Here is a 22593-nt window from a genome sequence, read left to right on the forward strand (position 1 = left end):
ACAGATACAAGGTAGCAATGAGTACACCTAGTGCCCAGATCTTGACTTCTAAATACGTTCTCTGGTACCACTGCTCCTGGTTTCTGTGTTTGAATCCAGGGTTGGGGCAGGGAAAATACAAGGCGGGCCTGGAACATCCTGTGGTACCAAAAAATAAGAACATATGTGAAAAAGGATGGGGGCTTTTCCAGAGGTAACAGAAGCCAATCTAAAAGAATTTCCAAAGACCAGGGCGCCTGGGTGTCTCAGTCGGTTGAGCATCTGACTCTTGATTTCAGTTCAGGTCATGATTTCCCACAGTTTGTTGAGATCAAGCCCCATATCTTGCTTGGGATTCCCTCTCCCTCTCTTTCTGCCCCTTCCCTGCTTGTGCCATGCATGCTCACTCTCCCTCTCAAAATTAATAAAAGAAACACTTAAAAAAAACATCTAAAAGAGTTTCCAAAAACCTAAACTGGAACAATTTGAGCAAATAAAAATAAATAATAATAGTTTGAATGATAACTCTTAGAATAAAAGTAATGCCCAGGAGTACACACTGACATAAACAAATGAATAAACACGTAAGAAGAGAAGGAAAACAGCTTTTCCTTACAGAAGAAATCCAATTTACAAATGTAGAAGGAATGGGGCGCCTGGGTGGCTCATTTGGTTGGGCTTCCGACTTCGGCTCAGGTCATGATCTCAAGGTCCTTGAGTTCAAGCCCCGCCTCGGGCTCTTTGCTGACAGCCCGGAGCCCGGAACCTGGAGCCTGGAGCCTGCTTTGGATTCTATGTCTCCCTCTCTCTCTGCCCCTCCCCCGCTCGCACTCTGCCTCTCTCTGTCAAAAATGAATAAACGTTAAAAAACATTTTAAAAAAATGTAGATGTAATGAGGAAAATACAAAATCATCAGCAAGCAAATACTATGGTAATCATCGCTACAGGCAAAATCCATAGATGGATGCTAAAATCAGAGGGAGAAAGCTCAAGAAGTGAATATTTAGAGTCTCAATGTATTTTCCTTATTTATTAACTACAAAGGGAAAAATTTTAACTTTGTAACAATAAAAACTAGCATATGTCACCTTAACTGGGGGTTCAAAGCTAATAACCTTAAGCGACATCATGTAACCCGCTGATATGATGCACCAAGAGGGCCATAACACCTCTTTTGTGGTAATCTTGCCAAAAATACAAAAATTCATTTTGATCATGGGAAAGTATCAGACAAACCCAAATTAAGAGACACTCTACAAAATAACTGACCAGTCCTCATCAAAAGTGCCAAGGTCATGAAACACAAGGTAAGACTCAGGATCTGTCACTGATTGGATTAACAAGATGTAATTAATACACCAATGTGAAATCCTATACGGTTTCTTGGAAAAGGACATTATTGGAAAAACTGGTACAATTAGAATTTGCAATTTAGTATAGTATTATACCAATGTTAATTTCCTGGTTTCGATCATTTTACTATGGTGATATAAGGTATTAACATTATGGAAATCTGGGTAAACTACGATTTTTCCAACTTTTCTATAAATATAAGATTTTTAAATAAAAATGTTTAAAGCAAGACACAATTCGGGGTGCCTGGGTGACTCAGTCGGTTAAGCGGCCGACTTCGGCTCAGGTCATGATCTCGCGGTCCGTGAGTTCGAGCCCTGCGTCGGGCTCTGTGCTGACAGCTCAGAGCCTGGAGCCTGTTTCAGATTCTGTGTCTCTCTTTCTCTGGCCCTCCCCCATTCATGCTCTGTCTCTCTCTGTCTCAAAAATAAATAAACGTTAAAAAAAAAAATAAAAAAAAAAAAGATACAATTCTACATTTGGTTTGTTTTTCTCAAATATAATTTGATTAAGAAGTCTGAGATCCTAAAGAAGGAATAATACAATAAAAATACAAGGCACAAATATTTTAACAAATAATAAAATTTACAAATAGAGATTATTATAATCACCATTTGGCTTCTCAGACACAAAGACACACTGTTCTTAAAACCAGGAAGGAGCTCTCCAAGTCACCCACTCCATCCCTTCCTTAAGATGAAAGTACATTTACACCAGTAAAGACACCAGTGAATTTATCCTAAACTTAAAAGAACTTCAGTGTAATTATGTTGTATAATTTCCTTTAGTATCCAAATCTGGTGTAATTAATTAAATACCGAGAATTAAATCTTAAAAAAAAAATTTTTTTTTGGTATAGTTGACACACAATGTTATATTAGTTTCATGTATTATTAGTTTCAGTATATTAGTTTCAGGTAAATCTTATACACAGAAAAAAAGCATGTTTAAAAACCTTAAGTGGGAGAACTATTTGCAAATTATGCATCTGATGAGGGGTTCATATCTAAAATACATAAAGAACTCTAACTCAACAACAAAAAATCAACTGAATTAAAATGGGCAAAGGGCATTTCTCCTCAAAGATGATATAAAATGGCCAACAGGTATATGAAGAGATGCTCAACATCAGTAATCATGAGAGAAAAGTGTAAGTGAAAAACAATAAGATATTACCTCACACCCATTAAGACTACCACTATAAAAAAAAAACTCCAGAAAATAACAAGTGCAAGTGTTGGCCAACAAACCCTTCGTACTGTTGACAGGTCTGTAAAATGGTTGCATCCACAATGAGAAACAGTATGGAGGTTCCTCAAAAAATTAAAAGTACAACTACCTTGTGATCCGACAATCTCACTTTTGGGAATATATCCAAGTGGATCGAAAACAGGGTCTCAAAGAGATATTTGTACACCTATGTTCACAACAGCATTATTCACAATAGCCAAAAGGTAGAAGTAACCCAAATGTTCATCGATGTGTGAATGGATAAACACAATGTGGTATATACATACAATGGAATATCACTCAGTTTTAGAAAGAAGGAAATCCTGTCACATGCTACAGCATAAGTGAAACTTGAGGACATTATGCTAAGTCAAATAAGGCACTCATAAAAAGACAGATGCTGTATGATTCCACCTATACAAGGAATCTAAAGTAGTCAAATTCAGAGAAATAGAAAGTAGAATGATGATGACTACCAGGGGGTGAGGCGGGAGGAGAAAGGGGAGTTGTTCTTTAACGGATATAGAGTTTTGGCTTTACAAGACGAAAAAGGTCTGGAGATCTGTGTTACAACAATGTAAACATACGTAATACTGCCCAAGTGTACCTTTAAACATTAAGATGGTAAATTTTATGTAAACGTATTTTTTAGCAAAACAACAAATACCTTAAATGATTTCTTAAAACAAATACAATTTCTTATTCTGCCAATCAAAGCTCTCCAAAATTTGGTAGCCAATTTGGCTTTTCAGCCAATTTCTCACAATGTCCCCTGTTTTACTTCTGAACAAAATGGATAACTAGTAATACTCTAAATTCAGCCCATACATTTTAAGTCCCCAGCGCAGTAGTTCTCAATCTTGGCAACACAGCAATATTACTTGTATTAAGTAATAAATAAGTAAGTTTTTAAAAAACACAACTGTTTGGCCCGCACCCTTCAGAGACGCTGAACTGGTGAAGGGCCCAGATATCTATCTGTACTTTCAAATGCCATGGACTCAAGAATTAGTGCTTGAATGCATCTGTGTTGGCACACTCTTGTCAAACCCTTATCTACTCTTGAAGGGTCATTTTAAAAGTCTGCTTCCTCTAAAACCCTAACTGGAGGGGCGCCTGGGTGGCTCAGTCGGTTAAGCGTCCGACTTCGCTCAGGTCACGATCTCACGGTCCGTGGGTTCAAGCCCCGCGTCGGGCTCTGGGCTGACAGCTCAGAGCCTGGAGCCTGTTTCGGATTCTGTGTCTCCCTCTTTCTCTGACCCTCCCCTGTTCATGCTCTCTCTCTGTCTCTGTCTCAAAAATAAATAAATGTTAAAAACAAAATAAATAAAAAAATAAAACCCTAACTGGATATGTTCTCTTGCTTCTTTTAGCCACCATTAGCACTTCCTTTTATCTTTTATGTCACATATATTCTCATTTATGATACAGTCATCTGTGTGTTCATCATACTTTGGGCAAATTTTTTAATCTGGGCCTCGGTTTCCTCATCCATGAAAAGGGAAAAATGATATCCATTTCCCTGGGTTGAAAAAAATGACACAGGATTAAAGGAGACACAAAGTGCCTAGCACAGTACCAGACAATCATAGTGGGTGAATCATAAGTGTTAGTTCTCTTTATCTCTTGCTGCTTTCCCCTTATTCCCCAAACATCAGATTGAACCTTTTTATTCAACCATGTTAACTAATCTCACTTTAGTGAAAACACCAAACCTCTTAAATGGAGAAGCAGAAATCTAGTCTTTATAGAGATTTTTATGGCTTTTTGGGAAATTACTTGTTCTGAGCAGGGTTTTTATCATCCAAACAGTTGCAAAGCACTTTATTTTTATGGAGAATCCATGTCAGTTACTGAGTTTGCCTTACTCCATCTTTAGCTAGATGATAAAAGTAATTAGGCACTAAGGCACTGTTCTAAGTGCTTTACATATATTAACTTATTTAATCCTTACAACAACCCTATGAGATAGGTGGTTTTATTCTCTCCATTTACAGATGAGAAAACTGAGTCATCCATAAATTATGAAACCTGCCTACAGTCACACTGCTGTGATTCAAATCCAGGCAATCTGACACCTGACCCCATGATCTTAATCATAATCACTCTTCTAAACTGCATTTTCAAGAATCTTAAAATATCTGTTTAGGGGCACCTGGGTGGCTCAGTCGGTTGAACATCGGACTCTTGATTTCAGCTCAGGTCATGATCCCAGGGTCATGGGATCAAGCCCTGTGTTGGGCTCCACACTAAGCCTACTTGAGATTCATTCTCTCTCTCTCTCTCTCTCTCTCTGCCCTTCTCCTTCATTCATCCTCTCCCTAAAATTAAAAAAAAAAAAAAAAAAAGACATACATATGCGTATCTGTCTTAGTGTTTAACATAGCAAGCAAAAACAAAAGAAAAAGAAAAGAACCAAAACATTAAAGATTTTAACCTCAAAAGATTTAAGATTAAAACAAAATTTTATTTTATTTATCTTTTTTTTTTAAGGTTTTATTTTTGGGGCACCTGGGTGGCTCAGTCAGTTAAGCAGCCGACTTGATTTCAACTCAAGTCATGATCACATGGTTCATGAGTTCAACCCCCACCTTGGGTTCTGTGCTGACAGTGTAGAGCCTGCTTGGGATTCTCTCTCCCTCTCTCTCTGTTTTTCCTCCACTTGTGCCCTTTCTCTCTCTCAAAGTAAAGAAACTAAAAAATTAAAAATAAAGATTAAAAAAAAATTTTTTTAATTTTAAGAGAGAGAGAGCACTCATGCACAAGTTGGGGAGAGGGGCAAAGGCAGAGGGAGAGAGAGAGCAGGAGAGAGGAGCAAAGAGAGAGGGTGAGAGAGTCTTTTTTTTTTTTTTTTTTTTTTCAACGTTTATTTATTTTTTGGGACAGAGAGAGACAGAGCATGAATGGGGGAGGGGCAGAGAGAGAGAGAGACACAGAATCGGAAACAGGCTCCAGGCTCTGAGCCATCAGCCCAGAGCCTGACGCGGGGCTCGAACTCACGGACCGCAAGATCGTGACCTGGCTGAAGTCGGACGCTTAACCGACTGCGCCACCCAGGCGCCCCGGTGAGAGAGTCTTAATAGGCTCCATGCTCAGCATGGTGCCCAACTCCAGGCTTGATCCCATAACCCTGGGCTCAATCCCTCAACCCTGGGATCATGACCTGAGCCGAAATCCAGAGTTGGAGGCTCAACCGACTGAGCCCTCCAGGCACCCCTAAAAGATTTTATTTTTAAGTAATCTCTACACCCAAAGTGGGGCTTCAACTTACAACCCCGAGATCAAGATCACATGCTCTACTGACTGAGATAGCGAGGCACCTCAAATCAAAATTTTACAAGATGACTCTAGGGCACATGGGTGGCTCAGGCATTAAGCATCTGACTTCAGCTTAGGTCACAATCTCACAGTTCGTGAGCTTGAGCCCCACATCGGGTGACCTCAAGCCCTGCTTCAGGTGAGCACAAGCCCCACTTCTGGTAAAAACACAAGCCCCAGGTTTAGGGGGAAAAAAAAGAGCACCTGGGTGGCTCAGTCGGTTAAGCATCTGACTTCAGCTTAGGTCATGACCTCATGGTTTATGGGTTCGAAACCTGCATCAGGCTCTGTGCTGACAGCTCAGAGCCTGGAACCTGCTTTGGATTCTGTGTCTCCCTCTGTCTCTCCCCCACTTGCACACACACTCTCTCTCTCTCTCCCTCTCAAAAATAAATTAATATTAAAACAAATTTTGAAAAAGGGGGCTCCTGGGTGGCTCAGTCGGTTAAGTGTCTGGCTTCAGCTCTGGTCACAATCTTGTGGTTCATGGGTTTGAGCCCCACGTCAGGCTCCGTGCTGACAGCTCAGAGCCTGGAGCCTGCTTCAGATTCTGTGTCTCCTCCTCTCTCTGCCCCTCCCATGCTCATGCTCTGTCTCTCTCTGCCTCTAATAAATAAACGTTAAAAAAAAAACAAAAAAAACCCCACAACAACACAAGCTCCAGGTGAGGCCCGTTTCTCTCCCTCTCTCTCTCTCTCTCTGCCCCTTGCTCACTTTTGTCCTCTCTCCAAAACACAAAAATAAAAATAAAAAATAAAAGATGACTCTAATAATACAGCAAGTGGTATACCCAAAGTGTTTTTTAAAATGTTCTATTTATTTTTGAGAGGGTACGAGTGGGGGAGGGGCAGAGAGAGGGGGACAGAACATCCGAGGTGGGCTCTGCACTGACAGCACAGAGCCCGATGTGAGGGTCAAACTCACAAACCGAGAGATTACAACCTGAGCTGAAGATGGACGCGCCACTGACTGAGTCACTCAGGTGCCCCCAAAGTATAACTTCTAAAAGAAAAATAAGGATTGTTTCACATGAAAGCCTATAAATACCACTACTCTTCAGCGGCAAAAAGCTTTTAATTACCAACTTTCCTTCAAGGCAAATAAATTTATCCCTCATAGACTGCTTTAACATCGGAAAGAGAGATCCAGGAAGACATCCAAGGGGGACAGGGAACCCGGATGCCTAGGTGCCATGTATGAACACTTAGCAGTGGGAAGCATATCATGAATCAGACCACATGTTTGGGAAGAATCCTACAGAAGCACCAAAGCCACTATGGACAACAATGGAGACAGTATTTAATCCAAATCAATACATTATGCTGAACAAAGATCAGATTTATATCTAGCTATGTGTTGGAATCAATAGAGCTGATTAACTGCCCTGAAAAAGCAATTAACTAACAGTCTACCAATTAACTGAAATATGTTTCAAAAGTTAAAAACCACATTGGATTGGAGATGTTTAAAGTTCTGACTTAGAAACTATTTCAGGGGGAAGACACCCATAATGCTAGAAAGAAGCCTGCAGTTTACAGAAGTCCAGAAGGAGAAATAAGGATAACCATAGTTCATTCCTTTGTTCTGTTTCTATAATTAGTCCAAATAAAATGTGGATCTATCTCGGGGCTCACCTTAAATTGCTCTTCCTATCACAGAACTCATATGAAGTAGGTAACATGGGGAACCATACACTAGGTCGAGTTCTAAAGACACAGAATATGGTAATCAGAATAATTAAAAATGTCAAATATTATCACAAGGCTTATAATTTAAAAAAATAATCAACTGTCTGCCCCATGCCATCCCACCACCAAATTCACCTCTTTTAACTGCTGTTGCATGTGGTGTGTTACACCTACATCATTCCTCTACTGTCAAGATGCACTCCATGTATTCTACACCTGATCCCTTCCGGCACTTCCACAAGTCCAAGCGCCTTCGCCTCCTCTGGCCTTGACTATACTAACCGGTTTCCCTACTTCCATTCTAAACCCCTTTAGTTCATTTGACACAAAACAGCTATTTAAAAAATGAAAAATCAGGGGCGCCTGGGTGGCTCAGTCGGTTAAGCGTCCGACTTCGGCTCAGGTCATGATCTTGCAGTTTGTGGGTTCAAGTCCTGCATGGGGCTCTGTGCTGACAGCTCAGAGCCTGGAGCCTGCTTCAGATTCTGTGTCTCCCTCTCTCTCTCTGCCCCTCTCCTGCTCATGTTCTGTCCCTCTGTTTCTCAAAAATAAATAAATGGTAAAAAAAAAAAAAAAAAAATCAGATCACACTACTCTATTGTCTAAAATACACCCAGGCTTTAATAAGCATAGAGTAAATTCAAAGCTCCTTTCTACATAATGCAAAGCCCCCACATAATTTGGTTCCTGCCTGTATCTCTGACCACAGTTCCTAAGCTCTCTCTCCCTCGGTCACCATATCTGCTGATGAGAGAAACAAAGGCAAGAGAAATGTAACATAAGTTAAATCTCTTTACAGCTTGCAGCCCCCTGATAGACACCTGAAACCTGCAGAGTGTGACCTTCCTCAAGCAACTCATGGCTGCCTTACTTCCTTAATGTTTTTGTGTTATTAAAGACTAAAAATAAGAGTAGCCTTGTCTTAACAGTAGCTAGCCCCTCAAGGTCCTGAAAGCCTTGGTTTCAAATTCCTTAGAAACTACGCTATCCCTAACCCCACTAACTTAAAAGTATATAATCAGTCACTCCTCACAACCCCAGTGCAGCTCTTTCTGCCCACAGGTTCTGTCCTGCTGCTATAATTAAATCACCCCTTTGCACCAAAGAGGCCTCAAGAATTCCTTCTTAGCTGTTTGCTCGAGAACCCCATTATAGCCACAACGGCTTTCCTAATTGTTTCTTGAACGGTCAAGCTCATGCATACCTCAAGGTCTACACTTGCTATTTCCTCCACCTGGAACACTCTTCAGATGTTCTTATGGCTGGCTCCTTCTCATCATATTAGTCACTGTTCAGATGTTATCCCTCAGTGAAGGCTTTCTTCACCATGCCCTACTTAATATATCCCTCGCTCCCATGCCACCATCCCAGTCACACTCCACTTAATAACCCTGGTTCTTTTTTTCTTTTTAATGTTTATTTATTTTGAGAGAGAGAGAGAGCGAGCATGTGCATGAGCAGGGGGAGGGGCAGAGAGAGAGGGGAGAGAGAATCCTAAGTAAGCTCTGCTCTGTCAGCACAAAGGCTGATGCAGGGCTTGATCTCATGAACTGTGAGATCATGACTTGAGCAGAAAACAGGAGTCAGACACTCAACCAACTGAGCCACCCAGGCGCCTCCCTGGTTTATTCTCTGAAGAGAGTAGTATTCTCTGAAGAGCAGTAATCATTATATGACATTAAATTATGTGTTACTTATATGGTTATTGTTTGTCTCTTTTAAGTCATGAAAATTCCATTAAGTTAGCAGCTTTTCCTGACCTACTGCTCATCTCTAGGGCTTCGTTCTATGGCAGCACATATCAGAAGCTCAAAGATATTTGAATTTGTTTCTTAATTTCCTGAGGATCTTAAGTTACTTTGAAATCCTTGTTTAATAAAAAAAAAAAAAAATTCATAATGAAAAATTTCAAACACAAGAGAATAGTATAACAAACTATTATACACAGTTTTAAAAATTACCTACTTGCAACCAATCTTATTCCAATTATCCCCTTAGCCATTTCATCTCCCACCAGATTATTTTGAAGTAAATCTCAGATAACATTTCATATATAACACCCAGTCTGTATCTTACAAAAATAAATTCATAGATATATAAATTTTTGCAATATGCAGAATCTTTAAAAATTCACAAAATTCAGGGCCCATCTCCATCTGGGATCTAGCTATCAGAATCTACAGTGAGGCCTAGGCATATGTATTCCTGAAATTTTCTTCAGATATTCTGATTCAGCTAGACTGTAACACAACCAAAGATTGACATCTGGGAATGGTTCTAGAAGAGTCAGAATTGTCGATTACATAAGAACCATCTAAGGAGAGTCACTACAGCTGAAAATACCATTTACAAAACAAAGTTTCTGAGTTAGAACACCAAAAGAATATTGGAATTTAAAAAGAGAAACGGGAGGATGAATACTGAATCGAAGACACCTTACTTGGATACAGAAAGTGGCTGATTAAATTCTTCTTCCGCAGCAATGTTGCTCTCTTCAAAGCTGGGAATATCAACTGCTTTTAATGAAGATGCACTACCTGGAGGACTTGTGACTCCATTATTAATATCAACAGAAAAATTCATGTCCTCACTGGAAATCTTTGTATCATCTTGCCTCAGCTGAGATTCAGGCTCTTGACCATCGCCTGCTGCATTCCAAAACAAGCTGGCACCTAGAGGTTAAATGATGAGCCAGATACTGAAACAAATATTTTACTATAAAAATAAACCTCTGACAAACCTCTAAGACTAACTATTATTTTAACACTATTACCTAGAAATGTCTTCAGATTATATTTTTTTCAGAAATGCCATAAAGAGATTAGGTGAAAAGACAGAAAACTGGTGCACAAAGGTAAAGGGGACATTCTGGGCCCTCTCTTCAAGATGTGTGGCTCTCAAATGATGTGTTTTACATATTAAGGTTCTGAATATGATTTGGGGTGTATGTATGTGTACTGAAAACTGCTGTTATGAAAAACAAGGGAAAATAATATAAATACAAATTCCTAGGCTCTGTGATTTTTATCCTTAAACACGGTATTTATGAGACTACTCAGGGGCATATCAGGCAAGTATTAAGAATCAAATGTTTCCCAAACTTTATGGAGCATTTGCACAATTATTTGCAGAACTATTTACATTTACTCTTATTGGCTTACTGTTTTTCTTTAAATCAACTCACTTTATTTTTACCTAGCTTCACCATTTCTGTGAAACCACAGATTTGATGTGCTGTATTTTTCCAATACTCATAAGAATAAATGTATCTACAAAATATAAAACACTCATCTTTAAACCATCCCAAATTATCTTTTGAATCTGAGTGGTATGCATTCCACAACTTGGGAAATACTGCTATGCATAATGACTTAAAGAAATAGTTAAAATCAACAAGTACATCCAAGTCAAAATGGTTTCTACTTTGAGGGTCAACCTGGGTGATTAAAAAAAAATAAATTAATAAATGAATGATTTAATTTTGTATTCGTGAAACATTAAAACCTGTCTTAAGAAAGGACAATTATAAAAAAGTTACATGAGTGCTGCTACTCTTCTGGGATATTTATCAATATATACCTTCAGGAAACTAAGTATCATTGTAAAAGAAACATGTTTCTAAAAGTCACTTATTCTAATGATTATTAATAACACATTTTTCTGCATATAAGTAATAACCACCCTAGATCATCCAAGCTGAATTACTGAATATGAATCTACGCAGTTTCAAAATAATTTCAGAATGTAAGTTTAAACATGTAAATGACTTCATTCAATGATCTTTTACTCAGCACACATGATTCAGGCATCATGTTAACTAATGAGATACAATAGTGAATAAGGTAGTGTTTCAGATCCCCAAAGCTTACGGATGAGAAGCAACTGTAATATAGTAAATAGAGAGTTTTATAGGAGCAAACATAGATGTTTGCTATCTATGTACGTTTGGTTGGCTCACGATACCCGCAGCTCCTTGTCCACCACCCCTCTACATTACACACACACACACTTTCTCTGGGGACTACCACCCCTGCAATTAACAAAGGTAGGACTCCAAAAGACGTGTTCCTATTATGTGCTTCTCACCCCCTTACCGCTGAACCAGGGATTAAACCCTAATCCAAACTAGGCCATTCAGGTTCTCTGCAATTTGAAACAAGACTGAAGACAGTAACCTGGTTTGTGTAACACACGCCCTTTGGAGCTTTGGGTGAGCTGTATTTTAAGATGCAAAGCAGTGAAGAAAGAATGAATAAATCAGCCACGCACAATAGTTGAACAGGTCCTAATGGTATTCCAGTTTCCAGTTCTAGTTTTTTCCTGAAGTCCAGCCCCATTCTTGGCCTTGGTTTTCATGAAACATCCTCATATCCTTCCAGTAAATTCCCCTTCCTTGCTTAAATTATTTCAAAGAAATAATTTAGCCAAAGAATCTTGACTAATAATTTAGCCAAAGAATCTTGACTAATATTCAGTAATAATTGACTTACTGTACATGAGGTTCTTGCTCCCCTCCCTCCGTGCTCCCCTCCACGTGGATAGTTAACAAATGGGTTCAGAAATAGAATACAGAAATCTGCCTTCTTTCTTTTTTCTCCCTCTCAAATCTTTACTTTCCAGCTCAAATCTCCATCTGCTACTTTTCCAAGTCTTAGGTCATCAGCCCACCTCCACTCTTCTGATATTTGAGTATCACCATCTTCATTTCCAAAAGCAGCTCAAATGCAACAGATATTTACACTGAACTCATCCTCTCTTCCCTGCTTCCCTAGGTCACCTAGGCTGAAAATCCTAGGATAACTTTTATTTTCATCTTTAATAAACTTTCAATATTAGAATAGGTCTAGATTGATAGAGATGATAATACAGAGTTCCTGTACACTCTCCTCACCCAGTTTCCCCTGTGCCATCTTATGGCACACTTTTCAAAATCAAGAAACCAACGTTGGTGCATGACAAAAATCTCCAGATTTTATTTGAATTTCACCAATTTTTCCACTAATGTCCTTTTTCTGTTCCAGGATCCAAACCAGGGTATTACACTGCAATTAGCAGGAGTACTTTTGAATCCTACACCTCCTCCAACTGCCACATCTAACTAGTTACCAAATCTTATTAACACCCTGCACAACTCTTTCTCTTCATTATTGTCACCATCACTCTATGTACTAATAGGCATCTTGCTAGATCTTGGAGACATTCTTGAAGACATTCTTAAAGATCTCAAAGGGTCTGGTGATGAGCAAACATGCAAGCAAACAAATATACATCATTTACATTATTAATCGATTTTTTAAAAAGACCTTCAATGATGCATACCAAATAAAGGAGACTTTCCTTTTTAAAAGATGTAATAAAGGCTCTCCATAAAATATTACAGCACTAGACAATTCAGAGCCTGTGTTTTCTCACTGTGCCCATACTATTTTCTCTACCCACCCTATTCTGCCATCTCTCAATTCCACCTACTAAAATCCTACATACCCTTCAAGGCCCAGAGTCAGTAACACCGCATAGATGAAAAAAACTTTCCCTGATCCCTCAAACCACAGATGATTTTTCTTACAAGAATTGGGTCCAGCCTAGGAATGTATCAAATACTATGCATGATGTCATGTGGTTTCACATTTGTTTTCAAATACAGTTCTCTTTCATGAAGAGTAAAATTACACAAAGACTTAAATAAGTGATACTCTCATCACCCTGGTTTTGGTTCTATTTGTACCATGCACCAATTTCAACATCAATATTTTAAAAGTAGATATGAAAAGCATTTTTTAAAATTCCTTCCAAATAAAAAAAAACAATTACCTGTGCTCACAGCAATGCTCACACTTTTTCTCATGTGCAAGCCAGGAGAAGACTGTGCTTCCATGGAAACCAGCTCCATCTGTCTTGCTGCTTGTGCCGTGTTTTCAACAGAGGTTGTCTTAGGGGAACAGGGCTGCAGAGACTGTGCCTCCAATAAACGCTGAATCTGTATCAATTAACAACATATTTTAAACCGGCCATGGAAGTAGTCACCAAATTGCAGTGGAGTTTAAAAATGAATTACAAAGTGTCCCAATTACAAATAAGTGGCTTTTAACTAGATTTTTTTTCACATTTCAGTTAGATCATACCATAAAACTTATTCAATGCAGAAATCACTATCCTTCATTATTAAGACCCACTTAAGTGGGCTAAATGTAAATTTTATTTTATTTTACTATTTATTTATTTATTTTAGTTTTTGAGAGTAAGTGTGAGCAAGCAGGGCAGGGGCAGAAGGAACAGGAGAGAATCTTTTTTTTTTATTTTTTTAAAAAAAAATTTTTTTTTCAACGTTTTTATTTATTTTTGGGACAGAGAGAGACAGAGCATGAACGGGGGAGGGGCAGAGAGAGGGAGACACAGAATCGGAAACAGGCTCCAGGCTCCGAGCCATCCGCCCAGAGCCCGACGCGGGGCTCGAACTCACGGACTGCGAGATCGTGACCTGGCTGAAGTCGGACGCTTAACCGACTGCGCCACCCAGGCGCCCCATGAACAGGAGAGAATCTTAAGCAGGCTCCACTCCTAGCGAGGAGCCCAACATGGGGCTCGATCTCATGACCGTGAGGATCATGCCTTGACCCAAAATCAAGGGTTGGACACTCAACCCACTGAGCCACTCAGGCACACTTTTATTATTTCTTTTAAAGTAAACTCCAGGCCCAACGTGGGGCTTAAACTTATAACCCCAAGATCAAGAGTTGCATGCTCTACTCACTGAGCCAGCCAGGTGTCCCATGGCTAAGCATAAATTTAAAAGTGAAACACAGGGGCACCTGGCTGGCTCAGTCGGAAGAGCATGTGTCTCTTGATCTCGGGGTTGTGAGTTCAAGCCCCATGCTGGGTGCAGAGATTACTTAAAAAAAAAAAAAAAAAATTAATAAACCAAAAAAAGTAAAAACATGAAGGTATTTAGATTGACATTCATAACTTTAAACTTGTGTAAAAAAGCCTAAATGTTAGCACTTCAAATAAATATTTCAAGAGTGCCTGGTTCGCTTAGTCAATTGAGGGTCCAGCTTCGGCTCAGGTCGTGATCTCATGGTTCATGAGTTCAAGTCCTGCATCAGGCTCTGTGCTGACAGCTTGGAGCCTGGAACCTGCTTCGGATTCTGGGTCCCCCTCTCTCTCTGCCCCTCCCCCACTCTTTCACTATCTCAAAAATAAACATTTAAATAAATAATAAAAATTTCATTCCTATTCCACCTACAAATCAAAAGTAAGATAAGAGCTACACTTAACCAAATATTCAACATTTTTACACAAGGTTCTTCTTATAAAGGTTAACCAGAATAGCCCATGTTTGGCTGTGCTAAACTGGAATTATTAGTTTTTTTTAATGTTTATTTATTTTTGAGAGAGTGCAAGGGGGAAGAGGCAGAAAGAGAGGGGACAGAGGATCCAAAGCAGGCTGTGCACTGCCAACAGCAAGCCCAACGCGGGGCTCGAACCCACGAACTGCGAGACCACGACCTGAGCCAAAGTTGGATGCTCAACAGACTGAGCCACTCAGGCACCTCACAACTGAAATTATTAATAACAGTAGTGAACACTTACTGTTTCCTGTTTACAAGATACTGTATGAAGAGTGTTTATGTACGATTAATACAACCATCCCATGAAGAATGTACTATTTTTTAAATGACATTTTTTTTTTAAGTTTATTTATTTTGAGAGAGAGAGTGCTCACATGAGCAGGGGAAGGGCAGAGAGAAAAGGAAAAAGAGAATCCCAAGCAGGCTCCACACTGTCAGCACAGAACCCAACACAGGGCTCGAATTCTCGAACCATGAGATCATGACTTGAGCTGAAACCAAGAGTTGGACACTTAACTGACTGAGCCACCCAGGTGCCCCAAGAACGTACTACTATTTTAAGTTTACTTATTTTGAGAGAGACAAAGACAGCACAAGTGGGGGAGAGGCAGAGAGACAAGCCTGACACAGGGGTCAAACCCACAAAACTGTGAGATCACAAGCTGGGCCGAAACCAAGAGTCGGATGCTTAACTGAGCCACCCATGCATCTCAAGAATGTGCTACTATTAAACACACTTTACAGATAAGAAAACTTGAGAAATTAAAAATAAAGTCACTTGCCCAGAACATGTAACTAATAAGTAGCAATGCTAAGGTTCAAACACCAAGTTTTCTTTACTCCTTTTAAAACTGAAATAGAATTCACATACCATTTAAAACTCATCCCTTTAAAGTATACAATTCAGTATTTTTTAGTAAAGCCACCACAAGTTTGCAACCATCACCACCATCTAATTCTAGAACATTTTCATCAATCCCCTGAAAAAACTCTGTAACCATTAGCAGTCACTCTCTATTGCCCATCCCTAGCTTCTGGCAACCACTAATTTACTTTCTGTCTCCACATATTTGCCTATTCTAAACATTTGATATAAATGAAACCACATAATATGTGGCCTTGTATTTTGCTTCTTTTACTTAGTATAACATTTTCAAAGTTCATCCATGTTGTTGTATCTACCAATACTTTGTGGCTGAATAATATTCTGTGTGTGGATATGTCACAGTGTGTTTATCCATTCATCAGCTGATGGGCATTGAGTTGCTTTCACTTTTAGCTATTATAATGTTACTATGAACATTTGTATACAAGATTTTATGTGCTCATATTTTTTCATTTCTCTTGGGTATATACTTAGGAGTGGAAGAGCCTCACTTTTTAAACACTGTGATTTTCTACTTCCCTGTAAATTACACTAATGTGTTTAATTCGTCTCACTTATTTCAGCAAATTAACTTTACTAATGTAAGAAAATATAAGTTATCCACAAATTATCAAGATAGGTAGAAATACAGCCTGCATTAATAATACAAAATAGCCTATGTACTTATAGTGGTTTGTAGCATGGACTTTGGTGTCATGATGTAAGTTTAAATCCTACTCTGCTACCTTTTGGATAAGCTATTTAACCACTATGAGCTTCAATATCACCTAAAGCTAAAGTAGTCGTAAGGATTAAGAGACAAATAAAATAGTTGTAACTTTTTGACTGCTAACTACAGTCAGGTCCTACACTAACCACTTGATACACGTACATACACACATACACACAAACTCATTTAACCATCAAATCTACATGTAATAGCAATCACTGCTCCCAATTCACAGATGAGAAGAGTGAGGTTTAGAGAAATCACACAAGAAACACTTGATAATAAAGCTATAGTGATTAACTAAATAGTACTGGTGCTGGAATAGACAGGCAAATCAATGGAGAATATGGTACAGAAATAGATACAAATACATGGTACTTCTATTATAAAAAAATATATCTCCAATCATTAACAAAAGATCCATTATTCAATAAATATATGAGGCCAGTTATCTGATTATTAAAAAGGGAAAAACTTCTTATCTCACATATCAAAATAAAGCAAAAAATATAATTCTGAAGGGGGAGGGAAGATGAAGAATATATTTTTTACAATCTGGAAGAGAAAAGGGCTTTCTAAACATAATTAACACCCAAAAAGAAAATGATAAATCTAATTATATCTAAACTGGAATATTCTGTACAAACAAATGGTTAAAACACAAAACATTTAACACAAACTGTAAGAAATGCTTACCACATACATATGATAAAAAATCAATTTCCTCAATATACAATGAGCTCTTAAAAATTTAATTAGAAAAAAACCTAAAATGGGTAAATGACAGACTTTATACAAAGAAAAAATAGCCAATAAATAATAAAATGATCAATCTTGATTATAATAATATAGTACAAATTAAAACAATTTCTACTTATGACTGATACTCATTTTTTATTTAAGAGAGAGCATGCGAGCAGGGGAAAGGGGTGAAAAGAGAGAAAGAAAGAGAGAAAGGGAGAATCTCAAGCTGAAACATTTAGCTACATTAAAATTTCTGCCAAATATCTGTAAGGGTTTATAAAAATCAAGCTTATATTCTACAATTTCAGAGAATTTACCTAGGTTTAAAAAAGAGCAAAACTACATTTTTCTCAAGTGTCTCATCTATACCATTTTTAAGCAGCATTTTTATTTATTTATATTTTATTTATTTTAAAAAGTTTACTTTGAGAGAGAGAGAGCACACGCACAAGCATGCAAGGGGGGGAAAGGACAGAGGGGGGGAGAGAGAGAGAGAGAGAGAGAGAGAGAGAGAACGAACCCCAAGCAGGCTCCACACTGCCAGAATGGAGCCCAACACAGGGCTTGGCCTCAGAAATGAAAGATCATGAACTGAGCCAAAATCAAGAGTCTTTTAACCAGCTCAGCCACCCAGACACCCCTATTTATATATTGATTTTTAACTTTACTTATCTAAGTAATCTCTACACCCAATGTGGGGCATGAACTCATGACCCTGAAATCAAGAGTCCCATGCTCTTCTGACTGAGTTAGCCAGGTATCCTTAAGCAGACTTTTTTATATATCATTACCTTTTTTTATTTTTGCAAAATGCAAAACAACTTTACAAAACAAAGATGTTAAAAAATCATACATGCATATAATGCCAATTATACATATATTTGCACAGTTATAGGATGATGGAAGAAGTATAGAAGAATATATTTCAGGTTGTTTTCATTCATACTCATGGGAACGGGAAGGAAGATGGTAGGGGATTTGGGGTACATATGTGGAAGAAAGGTGCCAGTAAGGAAAGGAAAAAAAAAAAAAAAAAAACGGCACAAGACTGAATGGTGTAGAATATAATTAAAAGACTAAAAACTGCCATAAATGCCTGAAGAAAGGAAGCATTTCATAATATAATGAATAAAATCCATCTAGTATAGATACACAGAAGATGTTCCGGAACTACTCTTGAAAGGTACACTGGCTGAAACTTATTAAACATACTACAGGGTTGACAAGTTAGAGACGCATCAGAATCCATTATGCAGGCTTTATATCTAGTGGTATACCAAGGTCTAGTAAATTACATAGACTTTCTGTTAGAGGCAACAAATGAAAAGAAAAATGCAGTTATATTGCAGGTTAGGATACACACCAGGCAGAGAAGAAAGGCCTGCTTTCTACTCCTGGTTCTACTCCTAACTAGCAATGTGTCATTGGCTAAAGTATACTCTCTCTAATCCCTTTTGCATTTATCTGTAAAACAACAAGAACTAGAATCCACTTTCCAAGTTTCCTTCTAGTTCTGATATTCTACAATTTTTTTTTAATGTTTATTTATTTTGAAAGACAGAGAGAGCAAGCAGGGGAGGGGCAAAGAGAGAGAAGAAAGAGAATTTCAAGCAGGCTCTGAGCCATCAGCACAGACCCCAATGGGGGGCTCTAAGTTAGTTACGAATCAGGAGACTGACCTGAGCAGAAATCAAGAGTCAGACACTCAACCAATGGAGCCACCTGGGCACCCCTGATATTCTACAGTTTTACTCCATAAAATCTAATTACTGAAGAATTGCCAGTTATTTTTAAGTAATCATATTAATACCAAGAACTTAGAAGAAGTAAGAAAGCTCACAAACCTGTGCCTGAAGCAGTCTCAGCTGTCTGTCCTGTTCTGTGAGGAACCTATATGCATCCGGAGACAGTCCCATCATTCCATTATCTGGCCCGGTCTTGGGTGTGTGTGTGCACACTGCACAGGGCCGTGAGTTACATGCGTCCACGTGTGAAGGCAGTCTTGCCACAGGCGATGGTTCTACAGTGCTGTGGGGAGGGCAACCACCCGTGCTTCCCTGGGGTCTCAAGGCTATAGGACTACTTGAAGCACAGAATGCATTAGAGTACAGAACTGGACATCCACCTGGGTGAAATAACGAATGTTTGTGAAGGGCTTCAGACTGGAGATCTTGAATGGACCCTACGGTATTCATTCCTTGCCAAGAATTTACTGGACTATACTGAATATGGCCATGATGCTGACAACAACTGCAGACATTTGTAGAATAGTAAGATGGTGGTGGTGGAGTAGGTATCTGAAGTTCCATTGGTCTTCCTGAATTACAGGATGAAAAAACAAAATTGTGTGGGTGGGACTGTGAGGCAAGAGAAGACTGCTTGGAATTACATGTGGAGGATCCTATAAGATATTCTTCTTTGTGTAAATTTGTATCAGGAGATGGCCCATTAAGAGAAGATGGTTTACCACTGTTCCTGTTATGGGGGTTCCCTTTTTTACAGGTAGATGATTGTCTTACTTTGCCATGTCTTAAAGGAACAGTGCTCTGGGTTAACTGATTTGGTAACCCTCTCAAGGAAGGCTCTCCAGCTTTAGCTTCTAGGCTGTGTTCGTCATCGTAAAGCTGGGGTTGCAATGGATCCAAGTGTTCAGAGTGGTTAATCAACAAAGAAGGGTTTTCATTATTCACCATTTCCAATGGCTTAGGGAGAGGATTTGATTCTAAGAAATTGCCATCCAACACAAGCGAAAGTTCAGGAACTGATGGTTGGATCTTAGAAACCTATAAATGGGAAAGAAATGAAAGAGGGAAAGTATTTTTTAGGATGCCTCACTTTCTTCACACTAATATTTTCCAAATTATATCCAGTTACTTATTAAAAAGTGTTTATTCTTTATTTAGACAGTTGACACATATTTTCTGGGCATCTTCTACGTGCCAGCACTAGGAATGTAACTGTGAGGAAAATAAACAAGGTCCCTGCCCTAACAAACTTACTTAACAATGGAATTCCTTTTATTGGAACACTGATTATTGTTGCTTAAATCACATAACACAATATGGGAAACTGTTTTATAATAGACTTTTTTTTACCCTCTCCCCATAAAAAAAATTATCGCTGGCAGAATGCTTTAATAGATCTAGTAGCAAATAATGTTTCTGTATCTTAGGTAATAAAAGATCTTTCAATAAATATTTCAGAATATTTTTCTACTAAGTAAAATTATTCACTGTTCTTCTTTTTATCAATACCAACTAGTAATTGGAAGAGCAGAAAAAAGTAAACAATACTCGCTGTGGTAAATTTGGTTATAATTTGATAGTAATTTTTAAAAATCTTTCCCATTCCTGGGGCACCTGGATGGCTGTTGGTTAAGTGTCCAACTCTCTCTCTCTCTTTTTTTAATGTTTGAATGTTTATTTATTTATTATTATTATTTTTTAATGATTTTTTTTAATGTTTATTTTTGAGACAGAGACAGAGCATGAACGGGGAAGGGCCAGAGAGAGGGAGACACAGAATCTGAAACAGGTTCCAGGCTCTGAGCTGTCAGCACAGAGCCCGACGTGGGGCTCGAACTCACAGACTGCGAGATCATGACCTGAGCCGAAGTCGGCCGCTTAACCGACTGAGCCACCCAGGCGCCCCTATTTATTATTCTTAAAATCATGTTCATTTATTTGTTCTTGAGAGAAAGAGACAGAGTGCACAAGGTGGAGAGGGTCAGAGAGAGAGGGAGACACAGAATGTGAAGCAGGCTCCAGGCTCCAACCTGTCAGTGCAGAGCCTGACGCGGGGCTCGAGCCCACAAACCATGAGATCATGATCCGAGCCAAAGTCGGATGTTTAACTGACTGAGCCACCCAGGCACCCCTAATGTTTATTTATTTTTTATAAAGAGAGAAAGGTAGAGAGAGAGAGAGAGAGAGAGAGAGCGCACGCATGAGCAGGGGAGGGCAGGGAGAGAGGGAGACACAGAATCCAAAGCAGGCTCCAGGTTCTGAGCTGTCCACACAGAGTCCCACATGGGGCTTGAACTAACGAACCATGAGATCATAACCTGAGCCGAAGTCAGTGTCTTAACTGACTGAGCCCACCCTGGCGCCCCCGACTTTTTTTCGCCTCAGGTCAAGATCACAGAGTTCATGCGATCCAGCCCTACGCCGGGCTCTGCACTGATAGTGCAGGGCCTGCTTGGGATTCTCTCTCTCCCTTTCTTTCTGTCCCTCACCTACTTTCTTCTAGTAAGTAATTAGTCCAATTAAGGCACAACAATTCTACAATCAAAAAATTATGACAGATTAGCAATCTCCAAAATCAAGTATCATGTTTTCTCAGATTTGGTTAATAAGAATCACTGTCAAGTTCTGGTGGTAGTACAGAATGTTGAGTCTACATGGGTTTTTTAAAAGCACCAGGTTCTGAAACCAAACCTCCTGAACTACTAGCTTTACTGAATTCCAATTTTACTACTTACTAGTTGTTTAATACTGGGCAGGTACTTAACCAATCTGTGCCTCAGTATTCTCTGGAAGTAGTAATAAAAAGTACTTATTACAATATGTACACACATATGTATATATATCGCATACAATAATTACATATACTTGTGAGAAATATCTGTATCTATATATATAGATATAGCCACATTGATATATATAGCTAGATACATCTTAGAATAAAAATTAAATAAGTTTCAGGTAATATTATTGAATGCTTTAACATGAAGAGATTTTCGGTTTCTAAACAATAGGTGGGTTCTTTATAAGATCAGTGATACCTTCTGACTCACAGGATGAGGACTAGGAATTGGTCTTGGAGAAAAATCTTCATCTTCAACACCAGAGTCATGATCATTTATTGGCATTTTCCCTGGAGATAACTTTTGGGAAGACCTAAAAAACAGAAGGGAATAAAGAAAAGTCTTCAGTAATCTTATTTGTTCATTTGTTCTTTCTTTTTGAAAGTGAATAAAGTCCTTTAATAAACCAGAGTAGTATCTGGATCATTTAATTTAGTATTTGACAACCACAAATTATTTTTTTTCGGGCCAGTGTTAGCTGCCTAGGAAAGCTGGTGCAGTCAGATTCATGCTTAATAAACTACCTCTCTTTGCCTGATCGCGGGAAGTTTACAAAATATCAGGGGCACCTGGGTGGCTCATTCAGTTACGCATCCGTCTTCAGCTCAGGTCATAATCTTACAGTTCATGGGTTCGAGCCCTGCATCAGGCTCTGTGTGGACAGCTCAGAGCCTGGAGCCTACTTTGGATTCTGTGTCTCCCTCTCTCTCTGCCCCTCCCCTGCTGGCGCTCTGTCTCTCTCAAAAATAAA

At 38.8% G+C, this 22593-nt stretch overlaps 1 protein-coding gene across 1 annotated transcript in view; it reads right to left on the reverse strand.

The window, feature by feature from the left end:
* STIL (STIL centriolar assembly protein) overlaps positions 1 to 22593 on the reverse strand; it is a 65272-nt gene that overhangs the window by 15596 nt on the left and 27083 nt on the right. Inside the window, exons 11-14 of the mRNA XM_030327177.1 lie at positions 22041 to 22155; positions 19102 to 20040; positions 13381 to 13546; positions 10010 to 10241 (exon numbers count right to left, since the gene is read on the reverse strand). Of these exons, the coding sequence (XP_030183037.1) occupies positions 10010 to 10241; positions 13381 to 13546; positions 19102 to 20040; positions 22041 to 22155 (1452 nt within the window). The remainder of the gene's footprint in view (positions 1 to 10009; positions 10242 to 13380; positions 13547 to 19101; positions 20041 to 22040; positions 22156 to 22593) is intronic.

Source organism: Lynx canadensis, chromosome C1 (genome assembly GCF_007474595.2).
Source record: "Lynx canadensis isolate LIC74 chromosome C1, mLynCan4.pri.v2, whole genome shotgun sequence".
Classification (NCBI taxonomy): domain Eukaryota; kingdom Metazoa; phylum Chordata; class Mammalia; order Carnivora; family Felidae; genus Lynx; species Lynx canadensis.